The sequence below is a fragment of the Asparagus officinalis genome, chromosome 7 (genome assembly GCF_001876935.1).
Source record: "Asparagus officinalis chromosome 7, Aspof.V1, whole genome shotgun sequence".
NCBI lineage: Eukaryota > Viridiplantae > Streptophyta > Magnoliopsida > Asparagales > Asparagaceae > Asparagus > Asparagus officinalis.
Window position 1 is genome coordinate 66,235,927 of NC_033800.1, and position 19,142 is coordinate 66,255,068.

General features: G+C 35.9%; 2 protein-coding genes across 7 annotated transcripts; one reads left to right on the plus strand and one right to left on the minus strand.

The window, feature by feature from the left end:
- Positions 4,921 to 8,497, plus strand: LOC109848678. Of its 5 annotated transcripts, none has more exons than XM_020418308.1 (3): positions 4,921 to 5,001; positions 5,594 to 5,633; positions 7,155 to 8,497. In XM_020418308.1, the coding sequence occupies exons 2-3, from the start codon at positions 5,610 to 5,612 to the stop codon at positions 8,229 to 8,231; spliced, it is 1,101 nt and encodes a 366-aa protein (XP_020273897.1). In that variant the 5' UTR covers positions 4,921 to 5,001; positions 5,594 to 5,609; the 3' UTR covers positions 8,232 to 8,497. The 5 variants fall into 5 exon arrangements, with proteins under 5 accessions (XP_020273897.1, XP_020273893.1, XP_020273896.1 ...); XM_020418307.1 differs by having other exon boundaries at positions 4,932 to 5,197; XM_020418306.1 differs by having other exon boundaries at positions 4,933 to 5,043.
- Positions 9,112 to 18,578, minus strand: LOC109848604. Of its 2 annotated transcripts, none has more exons than XM_020418199.1 (7): positions 18,474 to 18,578; positions 16,900 to 17,124; positions 14,296 to 14,397; positions 13,563 to 14,186; positions 12,091 to 12,158; positions 11,449 to 12,010; positions 9,112 to 10,540 (listed from the first exon to the last, which is right to left on the minus strand). In XM_020418199.1, the coding sequence occupies exons 2-7, from the start codon at positions 17,080 to 17,082 to the stop codon at positions 9,311 to 9,313; spliced, it is 2,769 nt and encodes a 922-aa protein (XP_020273788.1). In that variant the 5' UTR covers positions 17,083 to 17,124; positions 18,474 to 18,578; the 3' UTR covers positions 9,112 to 9,310. The 2 variants fall into 2 exon arrangements, with proteins under 2 accessions (XP_020273788.1, XP_020273787.1); XM_020418198.1 differs by having other exon boundaries at positions 14,296 to 14,400.

A 19,142-nucleotide genomic window follows, 5' to 3' on the forward strand; every position in this document is an offset into this window, starting at 1 on the left:
GGTTAGGATTAGGGTTAGGGTTAGGGTTTAAATATTAAACATAATTAATAATTTAATTAAGGATTAAAATTGAATAATTAGGGGAAAATTATTTACAAATAATACGTAATAATAATAATAACACAACAGATATTAATTCAAAAGTTTTCACAACATCAAGTTAATTTATAAATATCAAAATCATTTAAATAATTATAAAATTAGACTTTTAAATTATAGAAAATTCTAGAAAATCAAGAAAATACAAATACTCTTTTAAAAATAATAATTAAATATTTTAAAATACCAAAAAATTATTTTAAGTAATATCAAAAATTCATGTCTGTTACATAAACTAATCATAATATTGGTAAATGTCTCTCTTCATATACAAGATGACTGCACATGCATGTTTAAAGGAATTTACATGACGTCCCAAGCCCGACAAGTGCATGTATTATTCTCCAAATCAACCCGTGTAGTTTTATGGGATTGCTTTCAAATATGACATTTGCAGCTATTTAACATCCAATAGACGTCCTTTATTTATATTTTCTTTAACCACTATCTCTGCTTTTGGACAAAGATATCCACCCCATTTATCTACAAGTACCCGACGATTATTCAGTCGGACCATGATTTGTTTACGAATATGCTCAACTATTTATAAAATTCATAGCATTCTAGCCTCCCATATCCAATTATTAAAAGACTCAGTGACATTAGATGTTAAGTGCCCATACCTGAAAATATATTAGGAGAGCTTTAACAGTTATACAATGTAAGTTAACAGTTATAGTTTGACAATTAACAATTAAACAATGTAAGTTAACAGAGAACAATTAATAGTTAACAATTATATATTGTAAGTTAGCAGTTCTAGAATGGAAGTTAACGGTTATATTGTAAACATTAACAGTTTCGTGATAAAAGTTAACAGTTACGAAACAAAACTTAAATTCAGTGACAAAAAGCTTCCTTGTTAATTCATCAAATCTAAATGTGTTGTATAACGTTACCTTATTCCCGAAAAGAATGGATTTTCCCACTGGTCAGGAGAGTAGTTCACATCAATGTTGTATGCCCTTGGATCAATATCATGTATCTCTTTCATATAATCGTTCTATTCTGCTATTGTGTATTTATAACAAGCAACTTGAAGCAAGTTCCCCAAAACATGAGTGTCCTTCGATTTCATACGCAAGTCCTTTAGCTTTAACCTAAATTTTCAACGAGATGTAGAACACACCTAGAGTGTAGAGCTTCTGAAAAATATTCTTTCACTGATTCTTTAGTTTCTTTATCTGCATCCAAAATTATAACCAATTGGTGGGGAGGATTGTAAGGGTCAGCCCTCTCATAAAGTATGGACCATAGACCTTGGAGGAACCACTTTCAATTTATTAAATTCTCCTAATCACATATACAATACGCTAAGGGAAATATCCATTAGTCCTCATCGTATACTATGACGGAAAGGAGTACACCTTTATATCGTTCCTTTAAAAAAGTACTATCCAAAATAGAAGGGGTCTGCATCCACTCAAGAAACCATTGATGCATGCAGCGTAACAAACAAATAGTCTTGAAAACATTCCCTCATTATGTTCAACATGAATATAGCTTCCTAGATTTGTCTCTTTTAACATATGTTCATACCTAGAAAAGTAACAAGCAACCATCAAAAGTTAACATATTATCAGTGTAACTTAACAAGTGAACTGGAAAAGTTAACATGTTATTAGCGTAACTTAAATCAAGTGAGCAACGGAAGTTAACATGTTCCCGATGATATTTACCAAATAAATTGCAAAAAAATAACATGTTATCGATGTGTTTTAACAAGCAAACCATGAAACTTAACATGTTATGGGTGTAGCTTAACATGAACAACAATAGACTTAACATGTTATCGGTGTAAGTTAACAAGCATTAAGTAACATTCACATATTAATTGTTAGGCTTAACATGCGACTATCGTAATCAAAAGACATTAAAAACATTGTAATAATAAAGCTCAAATTTTTACCTTTATAGTTGATCATACGACTTATGTATATCCCCGTACAGCTTCTATTATGCTCTCTCTTTACCCCCCATCATATCTTACTGTAATCAATTCTAAGGCCGTAGTTTATGAGGAACTCCTTTTGAACATCAACAGGGCGGATTTCTGGACGGACCTTTAGGAGTGGTTACAACTGTGTTGTAATGAATTACGGGATGCCCTTGAACGATCTTCATTTTGCCCATGCTGTCCACATGTGTGTTCATTCACAAACTTCTTAATCGAAAGTCTCTTTTCATTCTTAACATGAGAAACAAACAACATCCATGAGCACTCATAAGTTTCTTTATATTGACAATAAACATGGATACGTTTTGGTTCGCTCTTCTTAAATTCATAATCAAACATTTTGGCCATAGAATAGTATGTCAAAGCCAATCTTAATTCATCAGCACTTTCAAATTCTTGATCCTCTTCAGTTAATGCAGTGTGCCACCAAGCAGAAATCATTACCGTGTTGTTAATAATGTCATCCGATCGCATTATATTGTCACCACTGGGATTATCATTAGGAATATTTTCTGAACTATGACTTGCGGCAAGAGTGCTATCAATAAACTAGGGCTTCAATGTAGTCATAATGCTGCACAAATATAAATTTTTTTCTTAAAATAACGATGATGGCTAGTAGTTAACTTCTACATATTTAAAAGTAACACATATACCGTAAAGCTTAACAGCCGTACTAAATAGTTAACATATATCAGTCATATATAACATTTAACTTGAAATAGTTCTCTATACTAATCATTTCTCCACATTTTATTCACACAATTCATAACTTTCTCAAAAATTTAAAGATAACTTACGTTTCAGGAGGTTCCTTCGGAGTGTCTGACATTTGAAAACATCTACATCTATAGTAGCTCGGATATGGATCTCTAGACACCCAATATTACTGTTGTGCTCCACCATACACTTCAAATCATCCTCATTCTCAATCTCAAAACTAAGATCAGGGTTCCTTTTAGATTTATACACCATTGATAACGCATCATATGGAACCTTCAACCTCTCAGCCACGTCAAACTTGAATTCAAAAGAGAGGTTGAACATTACCCTTGAGAACACTGTTTTCTCATCCAAGGACACCATGCAAATATCAGATGTTTCTCTGTCATAAATAAAGGGGATTTAAGAGGAGTAATGAAGGGAATGTTAGGACAAGAGGGGGGTTGAAGATCATAAACCCTAAGTTCATAAATGTGTCATTTCCACCATAAATAAACTCTATTCACATAAGAATGGATTAAGAGGAGATATAATGGAGGGAAACCCCCAAACTTTCCCCCCCAAAACCGCCATCAAGTCGCATTAATTACGACCACGATCGATCTCCAGCTTCGGATTTGGATTTCGAGGTAGAGAGAGAGAGAGAGAGAGAGAGAGAGAGAGAGAGAGAGAGAGAGAGAGAGAGAGAGAGAGAGGAGAGAGAGAGAAAGAGAGAGAGAGAGAGAGAGAGAGAGAGAGAGAGCGAAGGGTATTTTCGGGTGTGTGGGTCAAAATACGGGTACAGAGAGCTTTATTAGGGTTAAATCATATTTTTTAATTTTTAAGGGCTTTAGCATATGGGCCAAACTATTTGGGGCTAGATCATTTCAGTGCACGAGGCGTTTTGGGACCTTGAAGCAATTTTTCCAAAAATCTAACAGAATTTATGATAAGAATTAGAAGAATTATATAAATGACATAAAATGACAAATACTTTTATTTCATTTGCTCAACAAATATTATTTTTTAAACACAACATTGAGTTGTAGGTGAGATCTTAGATTCGACTCCCTTGAAAAGTATCAATACAAAATTAATTTCTTACCGTTTGGCAAAGGGTTAAGAGAGGGGTTAAGGAGACTTAACCCCTTCTTAACCTGCCAAACACAACAAATCTATATAAGGGTTAAAGTGAGTTAACCCTCCATAATTTATCAAACATAAAAAATATAGAATGGTTAAGTTAACCCCTCTAGAGGGGTTAAAATGATTTAACCCCTCAAAATGAGGGGTTTACTAATACTCCTATTTAGATGGAATAAGAGTTAACCATTCTAATTATAAAGAAAATAGTCAAAATCATTGTTATTCCCAAACACTAAAACTGATCATAAGGGCTAAAATAAAACTTATTTAACGGATTAATAATTTAGTCATTCGGATTATCAAATGGGCTAAGTACATTAATCATTCTCTTTAACTCCTCTTCATTAACCCTTTGCCAAACGAAGAACTTGTGCATTGGGGGTTACACCTTTAGCCAAGTGCGGAGGTTTGTTACCCATTTTGAAGGATTATGAGAAGTTCCATCTTCAAACCAACCAAAAAAAAGGGGGAGATCTAGTATAATTGTTCCTTTTCCTACATGAAATACGTACAACCATTTTCAATAAGGGTTCTCTCTCTCTGTGTGTGTGTAAGTCCCCAAATCTTTGCTATTTTGAAACCTAGTCCCTCAAGTCTTTGCTCTTCTGAAATTAGTTCCCCAAATCTCCATATTTTAAAATTTGTCCCTCATATTTTGAAATTGTACCCCCAATGTTTAAGTGGTTTTAACTTAGTTCCCAAAATTTAGTCCCACAAATCTTTTAAGTGTTCTGAGATAAGTCCATCTAGTTAGCACTGAGTTGAAAAGATTTGGGGGAGTGATTTCAAAACACTTGATAGATTCAAAGGACTAATTCAAAATATGAAGATTTGATGGACTAATTTCAAAATACCTCAGGATTTGGGTGACTAATTTCAGAAGTATGAAGATCCGGGGGACTTAGTTCAAAATAACAAAGATGGAGGACTGTATACAAAAAGCCATTTAACGAAAGGCTGCTCAGTTCAAAATTTCCGCTGCAATTACTTACTTATTACCACATAATTAATTAATTTATTTCTTTATCTTCCTCTTTTTCTCATCTCTGTCCCAATTTCTCCACCCAGAAAAAAGAGAAGGAGAGAGAAAAAGAAAGGTAGAACAAAAAGAAATATCTCGAGCTCATGAATCATTCGCCGTAAAAATCGCTCCTTTGTCTCTTGTGTTACCTTTTCTTTAAAATATTGGGGTTTGCAGCGTAGATCTGCGAAATAGTTTTCTCCTTAAGATTTGGTTTTTTTTTTTTGCTTGCGATCGGATTGATTCAGATGGGTTATCTAGGGTTTTGAACTGTAAGTTATTAAATTTGCGAAAAGATCTCAACTTTTTTTTTGGATGTCTTCAAATTTGATATTTTTAGTTAGGTTCTAGGGTGAAAGTGATGTAATTGGAGAAAGATGTCAACTTGCTCCTCCCAGACTAATGATTTAAGCTGTAATCACGGTTTACTTATATTTATGACATCATGCCGAGGTTTGCAGGTTAATGATCATAAATGTTTGTGTTCTACTTGATCTATGAAATATCCCAGTATTTATTTTAGATGACACTCATTTTTGTTTCATAACTTATGAGATGGCTTAAGTACATGTTGGCTCTATTTTATTTTGTATTGTCTGAAAACTTGTTATGGATTTGGAGGTTTTGTTATCATCCGAGGATTTTATTTTATTTTCTTGTTCTTGCAGAGGGATCACGTTATGTATGGAGAAAATCCTAGAAGCCAAGGTCTGATATCATCTCTCAACATCACATTCTTTTATTTTCCGAACACATTATTGTATTTTCCAAAGATAGAAGATTAAAGAAGTAGCTGCTGAGGTTCATAAGCAAGAACGCCATCCATTATCTTAAAAAAAAGGAGAAGAAGAAGATCAAAGAAGTGAATTATAGGTGTTTGCTTGTGCTCGTAATTCCTTATTGATTGTGTCAAGCAGTTTTATGTTTAGAATAGATGACACTCATTAAAAAATTAATCTAAGTACTTTATAGACATTGTGTATGACAGATAGATAAAATGCCATCATTTGTGTGCTAAATTAATCACATTTGGGGGATGTCTCTATTGGGAACTTCATTCATTCAAATTCAAATTAGATCATATGAATATATTGCACATGACTGACATCTTGCTTGCAGAGTTTGAATGATTCATGGCATTCAGTTGAAGAGCCTGCTTGTTACTTGTTGTGACTTGCAGGGAGTTATAAATTGATATGACTAGCAAATTTCCAAATAACCTGCCTACTAGAAGGGAAGTTTTGGAGAGCAAAATGTGATCGCCAATTATGTTGGAGTATTGGTCATAACTGCATTGATTTACTGAACTTGTCATCAAGGGTGGTCAGGATTATGAAGAAAGCAGAAATGAAGTTTATCCATTGTTTTGGTAAATAAAAACATTATCTTAAGTGGCTGGATCCACTGGATGCAAATAAAGAATCTTGCCATAACCCAGAAGGAGTTAATTATAGTAACATTTTCTAAGGCGGAATCCAAAAGGAGAGCCATAGTGAATTTATTTGTATGAAACTATACTAGTTCCTATCAATTCGTGAATTAATTTTAGCTAGAATAGTTGAAGGAGGAGCCATGGTAAAAGCTCTGTAATAAAGTGGGCTGAGCCAGAGTGGACCGAATAGTACTAGGATGAGTGACCTCATGGGAAGGAAGTTATTGTTGGTGGTTAAAAGGCTAGTCATTCAGTCTTGGCGGATTCTCTTAACTATCGTAAATAAATTTTCTCATACTCGACATGAGCTAGTTCAAAGTTGAACTTAATCGTGCAGTTGCTTATTTTTAATATATATTATCAGTAAAACCTTCAAAATCTTGTGATTTGAAGTTATAATGATGATTGAAGATGTATCTATTAGGTCTTCACAGCTAAGTTGGTAGATTTGAGAGCTTTAGAGTGTGAGAAGCTTACTATATTTGGATAACTTACAGGTTAGCGTACTGGATACTCAGAAATGTGCTATGGTTGTGCAAAATCCTTCTTCAGCATTTCCTTTTGTTTCACTGAGACAGGGAGTGTGAATTTGATAGCTGGATTATTCACTGACTAGAGAAACCTAAGAAGATGAACTAAGCCAGTGAATTTTCTTCTTTTTTAATATTCATAGATTGAAATTGTGCATTGTCCAAGATTGCTTTTGTCCACTTTAATATTTGTTATTTTGCCAATCCTTTGTGTGTGTGTGTGTATAGGGTGATATTTTTGTTGCCTAACACTATAAAAATTACCAGAGCTCATTGAAGATGGATACAAACGGAAGCACTTCTTTGCATCCTGATATCCATTCGCTACAAAAGGAATGGGATGATATTTCTTGCCCCATCTGTATGGAACATCCACACAATGCTGTTCTTCTTATTTGCACTTCTCATGAAAAAGGTTGCAGATCATACATATGTGATACAAGCTATCGGCATTCTAATTGCCTTGATCGATTCAAAAAGTTAAATTTAGATCACAGTAGTGACCATCGTCATTCTCAATCCATCTCTTCTTTACATGAGCTCCCTATTCCTGAAAATTTCAGCATAGAGATTCCTGAGAGGCCAAGAATGAGAAGAATTACTGCAGAAGGTACTCAAGGTTCATTAGGAGCCCAAGTAGAAGAAAGTATCACTGTCAGAGATACAACGGAGACAAACAGCTTAAAATGTCCTCTTTGCAGAGGAACTATAATCGGATATCAAGTTATTAAGGAAGCAAGGCAATATTTGGACACGAGACCGAGGAGCTGCTCAAGAGAATCATGTTCGTTTTCAGGAAACTATGGCGAGCTTCGAAGACACGCGAGAAGTGTCCACCCTTCTACTAGGCCTACAGATGTTGATCCATCAAGACAACGAGCGTGGCATCACTTAGAACATGAAAGAGAGTATGGCGACATTCTTAGTGCGATCAGATCAGCAATGCCTGGATCTGTGATGTTCGGGGATTATGCGATCAATGATGAAGATGTGCTTACTCATGATCAAGAGTTGGGGAGTGACGGTGGACCATGGTTGGCTACTCTTTTCCTTTTTCATATGATGAATAGGACTTTTGGGGTTCATGATGAATTTGAGTCGTTTTCAAGAGGCTTGAGGAGGGTGCGAAGGCGCTCATCGTCGCTTAATAGATACTTGTGGGGAGCAAATCTGTTGGGTTTGCAGGACGATGAACACGATGATGATGAGGAGATTTTCATGCCTAGGAGAAGGAGAAGAACTACGAGATCAAGAGAGTCAAGACCTGATGATGAGAGATCAAGGGATTCAAGACCTGATGATGAGAGATCAAGGGATTCAAGACCTGATGATGAGATGCTATGAGATTTGGACGGTATAGATGGTTGCATTTCATGTATGCAGATATGCTAGCACTTGGCGAAAATCCCAATTTACTTGAGCTCTTGTTTTGCTTGTTTTGTTATCGATTGTATGGAGATCTCGAAAATTGGTTCGAGTTCTGTATCAAGCAGTATTGGTGTATATCATCAATTGTAAAGGAAAAAAGAGGTTCTTATTGTTGCATAACATAATCGTCATCATATTTCTAGGTGGTTCGTTCTGTGAAGCATTGTTATTCGCGTTGCTTACTGCAGTGTCCTTCCTATTGATGTACATATCATTTACATGAAGATAATTGGTAACCAATATTTTGCAGTGATAAACACTTGTTTGCAAAAATTTAGCTGAGATAGTGTGTGGAAATAGAATTTGTGATAATCTTCCATAAGCTTTGCCATGTAATTGTGCAGCGCTAGTCTTATAACAACAGTAGACCAGTAATGTTAAAGCATCTATCCAAATTTTGCTGCTAGTCTGAGCTATTAATCACTTTCTCCATTTATTGATATACATATTAAACTAAACTCGAATATCTTCGAGCATAGCTAATGTTGAACAAAGTTTCTCCATTCACCTTTTATTAGGCCATGGTGTTATTAGCATATCAGAAAAGTATAAATATGCAAAGGGAAGACACAAGTTGATGAGGAATACTGTACAGAGTAAAAAAAAAAAATTTTTTTTGAACGTCTCTAAAATGCATGATACAGATGCAAGGGAAGGTTAAGAGTTTCTCGGCGCTTCAAGAATGAGATCAAAAGACATCAACAATAGGGGTAAATGGTGAATGGTGATTACACGCATTTTCCTTTGGGTTAAAAAAGATTGGCAAGCTCAAGCATTCACACATTATTCAAAGAACAAAGATTATCAAGAGCATAAAGCTGCTCCATTTTGGTATTATCATAAACTACTCGACAGAGAGGGGATATCGGTCAAGGATGAGTACATTGAGGGTTACACCATCACGAGTTCATCAATATACAACAAAACTGCACAGGCCCATACAAAAATCCTGTACAAACTTCAATACATTGCAGTTTTCATTATTTCTTACCGAATTAGCTATTTCTCCTGCCTTCATCATCTGATATTGTTTCCTCCGACGATGCATCGCTATCAATGATCACCAAATCACTTGGTCCTGAAGGACCTGTAATATTTATGTTAAAATTAGGTACACTGTTCTTTTCTGGACTAATTATTATATCCGATGCAGCTTGCTCAAGATTCTTTTCTGGATCAATTCTCAAGCCAACGTTCTTAACACTCTTCCTTTTTAAAATTCCTCGCCTCCGATGATCTTTAGCTCGAGCAGATGGCTCTTGTGAGTCATCATTGAGCAGGCCTATATAATTTGCAGTGCTTGGAAAAACTGGAGGCAGTGACGATCCCCTTGGCTTGAGACCACTATCATTAATAACTTCTTTCAACCAATGTGGGAGAGTATTGTTCGTTGATGATTCATGTATTAATGTTTCACCTGGTTGAGGCATAGATGATCCCCAATCATGCATTTTATTTTGGGTTCTCATAGGCATCTGGTGCCTGATAGCAGCTCTGGCAAACACAGAACCCACTGGTAAGTTATTAAGAAAAGACTTAGGCAGTTGATTGGCTATGCCCACACCTGAAGAATGAAACAAGTTTCTTTTCTGGTGATATACATCTCCAAGAGAGAGCTTAGTCTCGTTGGCAAGCATCGGAAATTCTGAACCATGAAGCCACCCTCTGCCACCATATCGATCTGCTCTAGGGAATCCCAATGGCTGCGGTGGACTTCCATGCAAAAGCTTTCTTTGCTCAATATCCCACTGAAACGCCAAGTCTTCTGCAACCCTTAATTCTGAAAATTGCAGTTTCGGGTCCCTTAACATAGCATACCAATTATTTACCCCATATCTTCTGACTCCAATCCAGAGGAAATCTAGCTCTTCTTCTGACCACTCACTTGAATACCTCCTAATCATGTCCATAGCAGAAAATTGCCTTTCTCTCAACATCTTTGTGCCACTCAAACCATCTTCAAGCATCTGCTTTTCCCTTAGGAAAACTGAATTTTCATTGGATGCATGACATGGAAAATGCCTGCTGGGTACATGAAGATGGTCATTAACAACATTTCCTCGATGATTCAGAGGCAGCGAAGGGCCAAGAAAGTTAGTAAGATGGCAAGATCTGCTTGAACTTTCTTCATGGTGTTGGTTTTCACAGCTTGGGTCTCTTAACTTTGTCAGAAATGATTTCTCCAGCTCTGGGGTTATCTGATTCATGTACTCAGGAAATGCACCCTGCAATATGATGAAACATTCAAATTACAATGAATCATACCATAAAAAGAAAGATCTTTGAAAGTTTATATAAGTAATATATGAATTTGCAACAGATCAGCATGGGTCCAACTTTCCTCTTCTCCTTATAGATAAAAAGAGGAAGAAAAAACATCTTTTGCCCTTTCAATTCATAGTAGCTTAGGAACATATGATTTCATTGGGTTCTTAAGTTAATCTTGTGTCATAAAATGGATGTTGTTCTATTAGCAAAAATCAATGTTTTGTTTCTCTCTTACTCTTACCCCAAATGCTTATCCGCCCTAGATGAAACCAATTGCTCTTTGGTTGCATGAGCTTAACCTGAATAATCAAAGCTATAGGTTAGCCATCAAGGTTTCCAGCAGGGCCCTCTCTTGCTCATACATACTTCTTTAAGATTCTCGTAGTCAAGATTAAGAATAGGACTCATTTTACAAACCTCCATTTAGTAAAAAATTTATTGAACTCTTTTTTCTGAAACATGGCTGAGATGCCGACGAATAATAGGTACCCCCACCCCAGGCAGAGTTTGTGAGCCGTGTAATAGGTGACCATTTCGCGCGGTTCGAGGGGCACTTGAGTAAGACGCCTCACCAATTTTCTTCAAGTCTAGGTTGGCCGTCAAAATAACTGGCCTTTTTAGTAATTTGGCTAGGAAATTATATTCTGCAGAAGATCCCGTTTTCATGAGAGAAGACTGGATGATGCTGACAATAATTATGTGTTTTTGTCAGTTACTACATTGCAATTTCTTTGTTCTTTCAAAGTTCAGCTAGGATCTGAACCTTCAGCCTCATAATTTCAAATCACTTGCAAGAAAGCCTAAACAGTAATCAAAATGCACATTGCACAGAAGAAAAAGGTTGAAGTCTTTAGAGCTAACCAACCTGATTACATGTACCCTGTACAGCTGATTTCACTGGGGCTGCACTGAAAACCCTTGATTGAGATGCCAGCTCGCAGTCAATGCCATGCTCCATAAATGAGCTTGTTCCTCTGTTCTTTTGTTTGTCCTGCAATACTCTATTAAGGTCTTCCAACCATTCAAGTTCCTTTACCCTTCCATCAGTTTCCTCATCCAGTGGTGCTATGGGAAAACTTGAAGTAGATGAACTTAGAGACTCCAGAAGATTCTCTACCGCAACATTAAACAAAGGTTTACTTGATTCTGCATTGCTCACACAAGTAGCTGCAGGTAATTCAACAGAAGATGGCTGTTTACAAGGATGGTCATTTGGGGATTTCTCTCTGACAGGACTACCAATTTTGGTGTCCTGAATTGAGATGGAATTTTTTATGAGAACTGTTTCAGCTGCTACCATGGATTTGTTTGATTGACCTTCAGAGTAGCAAATGTCTGTTGCTGGTCCTGGAGGCACTGGATTCTGACTTGTAATACTTGCGTCCTGTAAACTATGAGATGGAAGTTCCTCAGGCCTGTCACCAGCACTGTTACAGTTCCGAATGGATGTTACAGTTCTAGCATATTAAACAAGTAGCATAAGAGCAATAAAGCAGCAAATATTTACATCTTAATTTCTCCAAAATCTCCATCAGCCCCGGATTTGAACCCAGCACCATTAGCAACGTTTGCCACCTGTCAAGCATATTGACACAAAAAAAGTATCCGCTCAGCTTAATTTGTAATACAGAAAAAAATAAACATCAGTAGGAACCTGAAAAGTTTCAACTGACTCGTCGCTTAAAATATTTATTAAGCATCCACAAAGGTGACATACAGATTTATTGATAGTCATTCACGAGTATTTGCAAGCAATTAAGAGTTGTTATGCGGAGATGAAAAGATCTGCTTTCCGAATATTTAACGGAAAGGGAGTGCACCTATGACAGATGCATATGTTTTACAGAACATCCTTCCTGCTATTTCTTCTTGATCTAATCCCTGATGAAATCTCATGCTAAATTAAGAATCATATTCCAAGCGAACAAAGTCCTAATGCAACTGAAGACGGTATAGAGAAGACAAAATAAGCTTTTTTTAATATGACTCCAAACCACGTGTAACACTAGTGAAATAATTCTTGGAGAGAACATTGTATGCATTTGCTTGAATAACCAAGCTTACACTGATTTGACCACTTCAACTGTCAGGTCACTTTATTTACTTGTTTGGAAACCTACATTTTCCAGTTTGAGATTCAAGAACAAGAATGTGTAAAGCACAAGGAGAAAGAAGTTAACCCTGCATTACAGTTACACATACCAAGAGCCACTGCTGTCAACATTGTTGTCAACTGATTATGTTATACTTATATCTATGACAATACACGTGCTGCATCAGCAATGCCTTTGCAAACACTTGCTCCTTGGTTGCACTAGTTAACTTGCATAACCCAAAAGGTAGGTTTGGCTACATTCAACTGGCATCTAGGATACATTGCAAATTTGCAACCTCCTCTCTGCTACAAAGATTCAGGCCAATTAGAGGGATTCACATCAGATTGTCAGCCTATTAAAAAGAACCTGTCCAATCTTTCACAAGCCATGGTGCTACATGACCAACCCCAGTTTAATGGAAACACTTTAGATGACATTGATGAGATTATGCAAATTAGACATCAGTTGTACCACATTAGCATTATCAAAACAATAAAATATTTCAATAGCAAGCCTTATTTTGTATTTTTCCTTTTCAATGGTCATATGTACTGTATGCTATTCAGTAATGTTATCAAGGTTCTAATTCATATGCTATTTTCGTTCTTTTTTGCTTCTTCTTTAACAGAACATGCTCTAAACCAACAAGGAAAACTAGATCGGTCCCCTAGTCTAGTTACCAGAATCTATTTACAGATCAGGTAGGCTGAAACCAAAAATGTGTATGCACCGCACAAGATATAAAGAGCTTAATAATTAACCATTTCAAAAGGAAGAACAACAGCATCATGAATCTGAGTACGAATCTGCCACATAGAGATGCCTCCTCAAATGACTAAGCCAAAGAAATTACATCCTGGAGAAGTAAATTTAATGAGTTTACCTCGGCTTGTTCTAGTAAAACAGCTGCACTAGGTGACTGCTCCTTGGAACTGGAAATTAGGGTTGAACCTTCAATGAGTTTACCTCTCCTGGCGGGTGAACACTGTTCCTCCTCTGACTTTGGTTTTCCTTCAGCATATTTCTCAGTTCCTTCCCGCTTCCTTTTCACTCTTCTGCTAAATGTAATCAAAGGAGCCTTGCATTTTTCCTTTGGGCATTCATTAGTTTTATCTGAATTTAGTTTCGTAGTAGAAGCCTCAGAGGATCCAGAACTATATTTTACTTTGCTAGAGGAATTCAAAATTATAGGATTTGATTTTATATCACTCTGATTCAGTGATGGAGATATTGGACTGTTTTCATCTATACAATCCAATTGAATAGAATCTGTTTCTTCCTTAAGAGAAGAATCATCAGCAGAAGAGCTTGTTTTCCTAGGGAGGACCTCAGAAACTTTGGTGCTTAACAACAGTTTTTGTGAATGAAGTTCTACAGGCACCATCTCAGATTTCTCGATTCCTTTACTTTTTATTCCTCCTCTGGAATCTACATCACAGTGCTGAGACTCTTTGGAATCATTTCTTCTGTGACAAGTTGGGCATTGCCATTTTCTCTGAGGAACAGACTTCAGATAGACATAAGATAAAAAAAATCTATCAGCTTGAAGACTTTTATATTTACAGTAAAAATTGATCTTCAATATCAAACACTTAATAAATATTATAGAATATAACCTCCTGAAGGGTGTCCATGCAATGAAAATGATGCGTTTCAGAGCAACATCCACAGTGCAGCAGGTTTTCATCAGAATCGAAATTGCCGCATTTAAAGCATCGCTGCTATAGAGCAAGAAGAGACAGGCAGTTATGGCATTTACTACAGTCAATACAGCAATGAATGGAAAAAGGGGTGAGATAAAAGCAGTTATTAAAACATTTATTAGCATCTAGTTTTCTAACAGCAATGAATGGAAAAAGGGGTGAGATAAAAGCAGTTATTAAAACATTTATTAGCATCTAGTTTTCTAGTATACATGAATTCGGTCCTAGCAAACTGTTATTGCTGTATTGGTACATAACTATATATCAATTGCCTAGTTATTCAAACTATTAAAGTAAATTCAGACTATTTCTACATCTTAGGCCAAAATTTCAGTAAAAGAGAGACAAGATAAAAGCATTGACAGAAATGCAAGGTGCTGCTCCCACAAAAGCACTTTTGTTCTCAAATCATTCACCATACTTCACCAGTTACCTCAGCTTGCAATCAGTTATCATATAAGCATTGGAAGATGTAAGTATTGCTCAGCGCCCTATTCCATCTTGAAATATGCTATATTCTGAGCAATATCCCTGTCATGTCCAGGTAATGTTTTCCTCCATCTTGGGTCAACCCAAATATAACGTCAATCCATCTTGATCCAAACCCACAACATTGTCTATATTATAATTTTCTTATATAGATTTTATTCAGCTATGTAGGGTGTGTTCATGACATTGCAATAAAATTAATAGATGAACGTCCCTGTCTGAGAAAGAGTTGGTTTTTTGATTTGATGATTAAAAACATCAAGCGGAAATTAAATTATAGCATTTAGAAGAATATCAACTGCCAGGTTATGCATTCTTAGGCTTATTATGATTAACTACTACCAATATCATCCATAAGATAGATGGCATGCCTCACAAAGGCCATCACATACAGAATAAAATTTTTGGTAAGTTACAATGGCATATTGTTAGCGACACGGTGAACGTATCTTCTATCTACATGACAACATTTTCAATCAAGTATGATCATCAAACATAACCATGTTGATGTATGTATTTCTGCCAGTATACTTCTGATGGCGTTTTCCTAAACAAATTTAATGAGTTAAGGCTGATCATATTGCCATTTTATCTATACATTAGCGTTTAGATGTTTGCAAAGAGGAAAAGATTAATAATTTTGAGGAATATGATATTTGTGCTAGACATATCTTACATGGTATCTGGCGAACTGGAGTCTGTGGTAATCCCCCAATCCTGCTTGAGCTTTATTAGCTAGAAATCACACCAAATTAGAGTTGACAACTAGGTTCATATCCGGTCTAAAAGTTATTCATGTCGTCTATGGCTATCTATGGAACCTTCTCAACAAGAAGTCTACCTCCATGTCTGAGCCCATGTCAGTGGATAGAGGTGATGATGTACTGTAATTATGAGACTACTAGCAGCAGCACAAACTAATTCCATTAGAAGACAGTGTCACTGTCCAATCAAGAACCATAAAACTACTGATAGTGTAATTGAAGTGAGAAGGTCTCTTAATATTTAATTTTAACTTATCCACCTCGATATCCGTCTAATACCATAATTATGAGAATAGTGAATTAGGTAGAAAAAGCGCATGAATGTTAAGAAAGAAGATAAAACTTAATGCCCTACAAATTGATGAAAAATAAAGATTCCACTAGGAGACAATATATACCTAAAACATCATTTAGAATATCATCAAGTTCAGCTTACAACAATGTTTGATGTTACTCGTTATAAATGTTGCTGCTGACAACCTACAACACAGTACCAAAGCATACAGATTACCATGAAAACAGTTCACGGGAATGACCGAGAATTTCAATCATTTTTTCTACAAAGAGTCACTAATTTATGACAAATCATAGTCATTTGATCTACTAGAGTCACCTGTTTATTACACACTAAACATGTGGCTTGTAAAAGGAAAACATTATCAATGAAGCTTATGACCCTAAGTAGTCACAGAAGCTTGTCCTTTGGGTATATGATGGTATGTGCTTGCTTTGGTTTTATTTGTACAGTGCACAACACTATAAGCAACAAGCATTTCTACAATGAAGTTAGTTGGTTGAATGCATAATAAATGCACTTTAAACATTCAAAACACTTTGCGGTTAATAAAATAAACATGCGCACTGTACAGGGTATAAATTATAATCAACATTTCCTGGCCCTTTTACCTGCATTGAATCTTTTCATGGATTTACATTTTGTTTGCCATGGCGACATCATAGCATGACACGAAGAAAGACAGATTTCTGAAATGTTGGGTGAGCCATAAGCTAAGGCACTTGGGACAACATCATGGTCACATGCTACTGAACATAATGCTGGTTAACTGCTGTGTAAAAATGACAACCTCACGGTACAATAAGTTCATAAAGCAATTAACAAAATTCTTCTTGCAGCAGGACAGCTGAACTACAACTAACCTAAGAATATGATACCAGTGACAATTGTAAGTTTCACAGGAAATCGATTGCTAGACAAATCTTAGTGTGTCTTAGATATAAAAGCCTCCTAGACTAGCAAGCTCACCGAAGAATCTTTTTTAAGCTTCTCGTTGCAGGTTTCAAACCCTCCTTTTGGACATGATCTTCTTGAAGACACCCTGGTAGGAGACCTAGTAAATGACTTCAACACTTTGGCCCCATGGATGAGATCTGACTGAGAGGAGAAACGCTTGCGCTTGTATGTTATCACCACTTCATTGCCCACCATTGTGCAGTCAATTGATCTATCTCACAGCCAAAATCTCAATATCTGCAATACCCAGGAGAAAAATCAAGTATGGGAACCCGGTAATATCATAAATTAGACATGAAAAGCTGCCAGGTGGTTAACAGATACAAATAGCTCTATTGCAATCTAAATAAGTTCGTACACATTTCATGGTAAAAGATCATAACCAACCTCGAAACTAGAAATTCACTATGCAAAATAGGTGAGTGAGTAGCCACTTGGGTCTACAAGACTTACTAAGTGTCGCCACTGTAATTCATATTTGAAAAGACATAACAATGGGTTTTATTTATAATCCTGCTTAACATCTGTCTCTAATTACATAGAGGCCGTCAAAAGAATTTTTCATACCACTTGTCAGGTTAATGCAATTGTTCAAATAAACCCACTATAAGTTTCAATGACTAGCAAAAGAAGGGGGAAACAATGCATTCCAAATGTGAAATGGTTTTTTAACTTCTGTAACATTTTCAATGATATGGAGTCCTGGTTGACTATGAAAATCTGGAAAATATAAAGATAGTGAACATCAGCTCCACTAGTCATCAATCCTCCACTTGATACTCAGTGTTTAAAGTTTAAAGGCCTTCGCCTTACTTCGTATGCCTATTATACTGTCACCAAATTACCCGCTTGACCTCCTCGGAAGCTCTAACAATCTTTGATATTTCTCGCTGTGATATAAGATAAAAGTGCTCTTTATTCTTACTTTATATCCATTATTGTTGAGTAAACATGAAATGGATCTCTGTAGTTGATTTTCTTAGCACTAAACTATCTAAACTGTAGTTTGCAGGCTCTTTCTAACATGACCACTATGAACTGATGTAAATCCCCCGTCTATGTTAATCCACATTAATTGGATTGCTTGGATAGAACTCCAAATTGCTCCATGCAGCTCAATACTAATTAGACCAAAAAAATTTCAACGATTAGGTGCTGACCATATTCTCTAATTTCCTCATTCTATTATCATCTTCTCCAGCCTCAATGTATAATTAAGCAATACAAGACCTTCACTACCACTACTTTTTAAGCACACCAGCTTCTCATTCCCATCGATTTGAAGAACAAAGTCAAACCCCCCAAATTAAAATTATAAGTTAATCAAGTATAAAGTAAAATTCATTTAAAAAAATCGATGAGAACCAACATCTCTCCACTTTAAACTTCCATCATCACAATATTTTACGGAATAAAGCACAGCCTTCTGAATGATTTCGACATCATCAAGCGCGCATTACAAGTTCAAATGAAGATCAAAAATCTTTCAACAACTGGTGATACTAAATTTGATGATAGATTGAGAACTGAAAATGAAATTATCCGTAAATAATCGCAGAAATTAAAGTACAGAGTAAGTAGAATACCTAAAGTTCAAGAAAATTCATGCGATTTAGGACCAAAAGGATTGAAATTTTTGAGGGGGATTTTCGAGAAAGAGACCTTCAAGCTCGCCTTTATTGTTCTTTACCCTTTTGTTAATTTTTCTGGAGCGAACGCAGTGAAGACGCTGGTCAGTTACTTAAATGTCCTTGTACGTTCGTTTGTTCGGCTCGGAGACGAGGGGCTTTTGAGTAATTTCGTTGTTCGTCTCGAAGCCTTTGTTCAAATGCGGTGTACACGTGGATGTCCTGGTTTCTAAGCCTCTGAGGGATTGAATCTATTCAATGGTTGCTTTTTTTAAGAAATGAAATTAGCCAGGGATTGAATCTATTCAATGGTTGCTTTTTTAAGAAATAAAATTAGCTAGGGATTGAATCTATTCAATGGTTGCTTTTTTAAGAAATGAAATTAACTATCTTTTTTTTTGAGAGATAGAGAGAATTTTCACTATTCTTTCTTTTCTTCAAATTTTTTTCTTAGGGGCGGTTTGTTTGCCTAAAAAAGGAGGGAAATCAAAGAATATGAAACCTATTTCTAAGAAAAATTATTTTGAGATTGTTTGGTTGGCTAAAAAAAGAAGGAAATCAAAGAATGAGAGATGAGTTGTCACATTATTATTGGATGATTGTGTGATTTTTTAAGAAAATTTGTTT

Excerpts from the sequence above, each read along its gene's own strand:
- LOC109848604 (XM_020418198.1), bottom strand. The coding sequence starts at position 17,082 with ATGGTGGGCAATGAAGTGGTGATAACATACAAGCGCAAGCGTTTCTCC. Across the intron at positions 12,159-13,562 it reads TTTTACTAGAACAAGCCGAG|GTGGCAAACGTTGCTAATGG; the intron begins GTAAACTCATTA and ends TATGCTTGACAG. Across the intron at positions 12,011-12,090 it reads GATTTTGGAGAAATTAAGAT|TGCTGGTGACAGGCCTGAGG; the intron begins GTAAATATTTGC and ends GAACTGTAACAG.
- LOC109848678 (XM_020418304.1), top strand. The coding sequence starts at position 5,535 with ATGGATTTGGAGGTTTTGTTATCATCCGAGGATTTTATTTTATTTTCT. Across the intron at positions 5,634-7,154 it reads AGAAAATCCTAGAAGCCAAG|AGCTCATTGAAGATGGATAC; the intron begins GTCTGATATCAT and ends AAAAATTACCAG.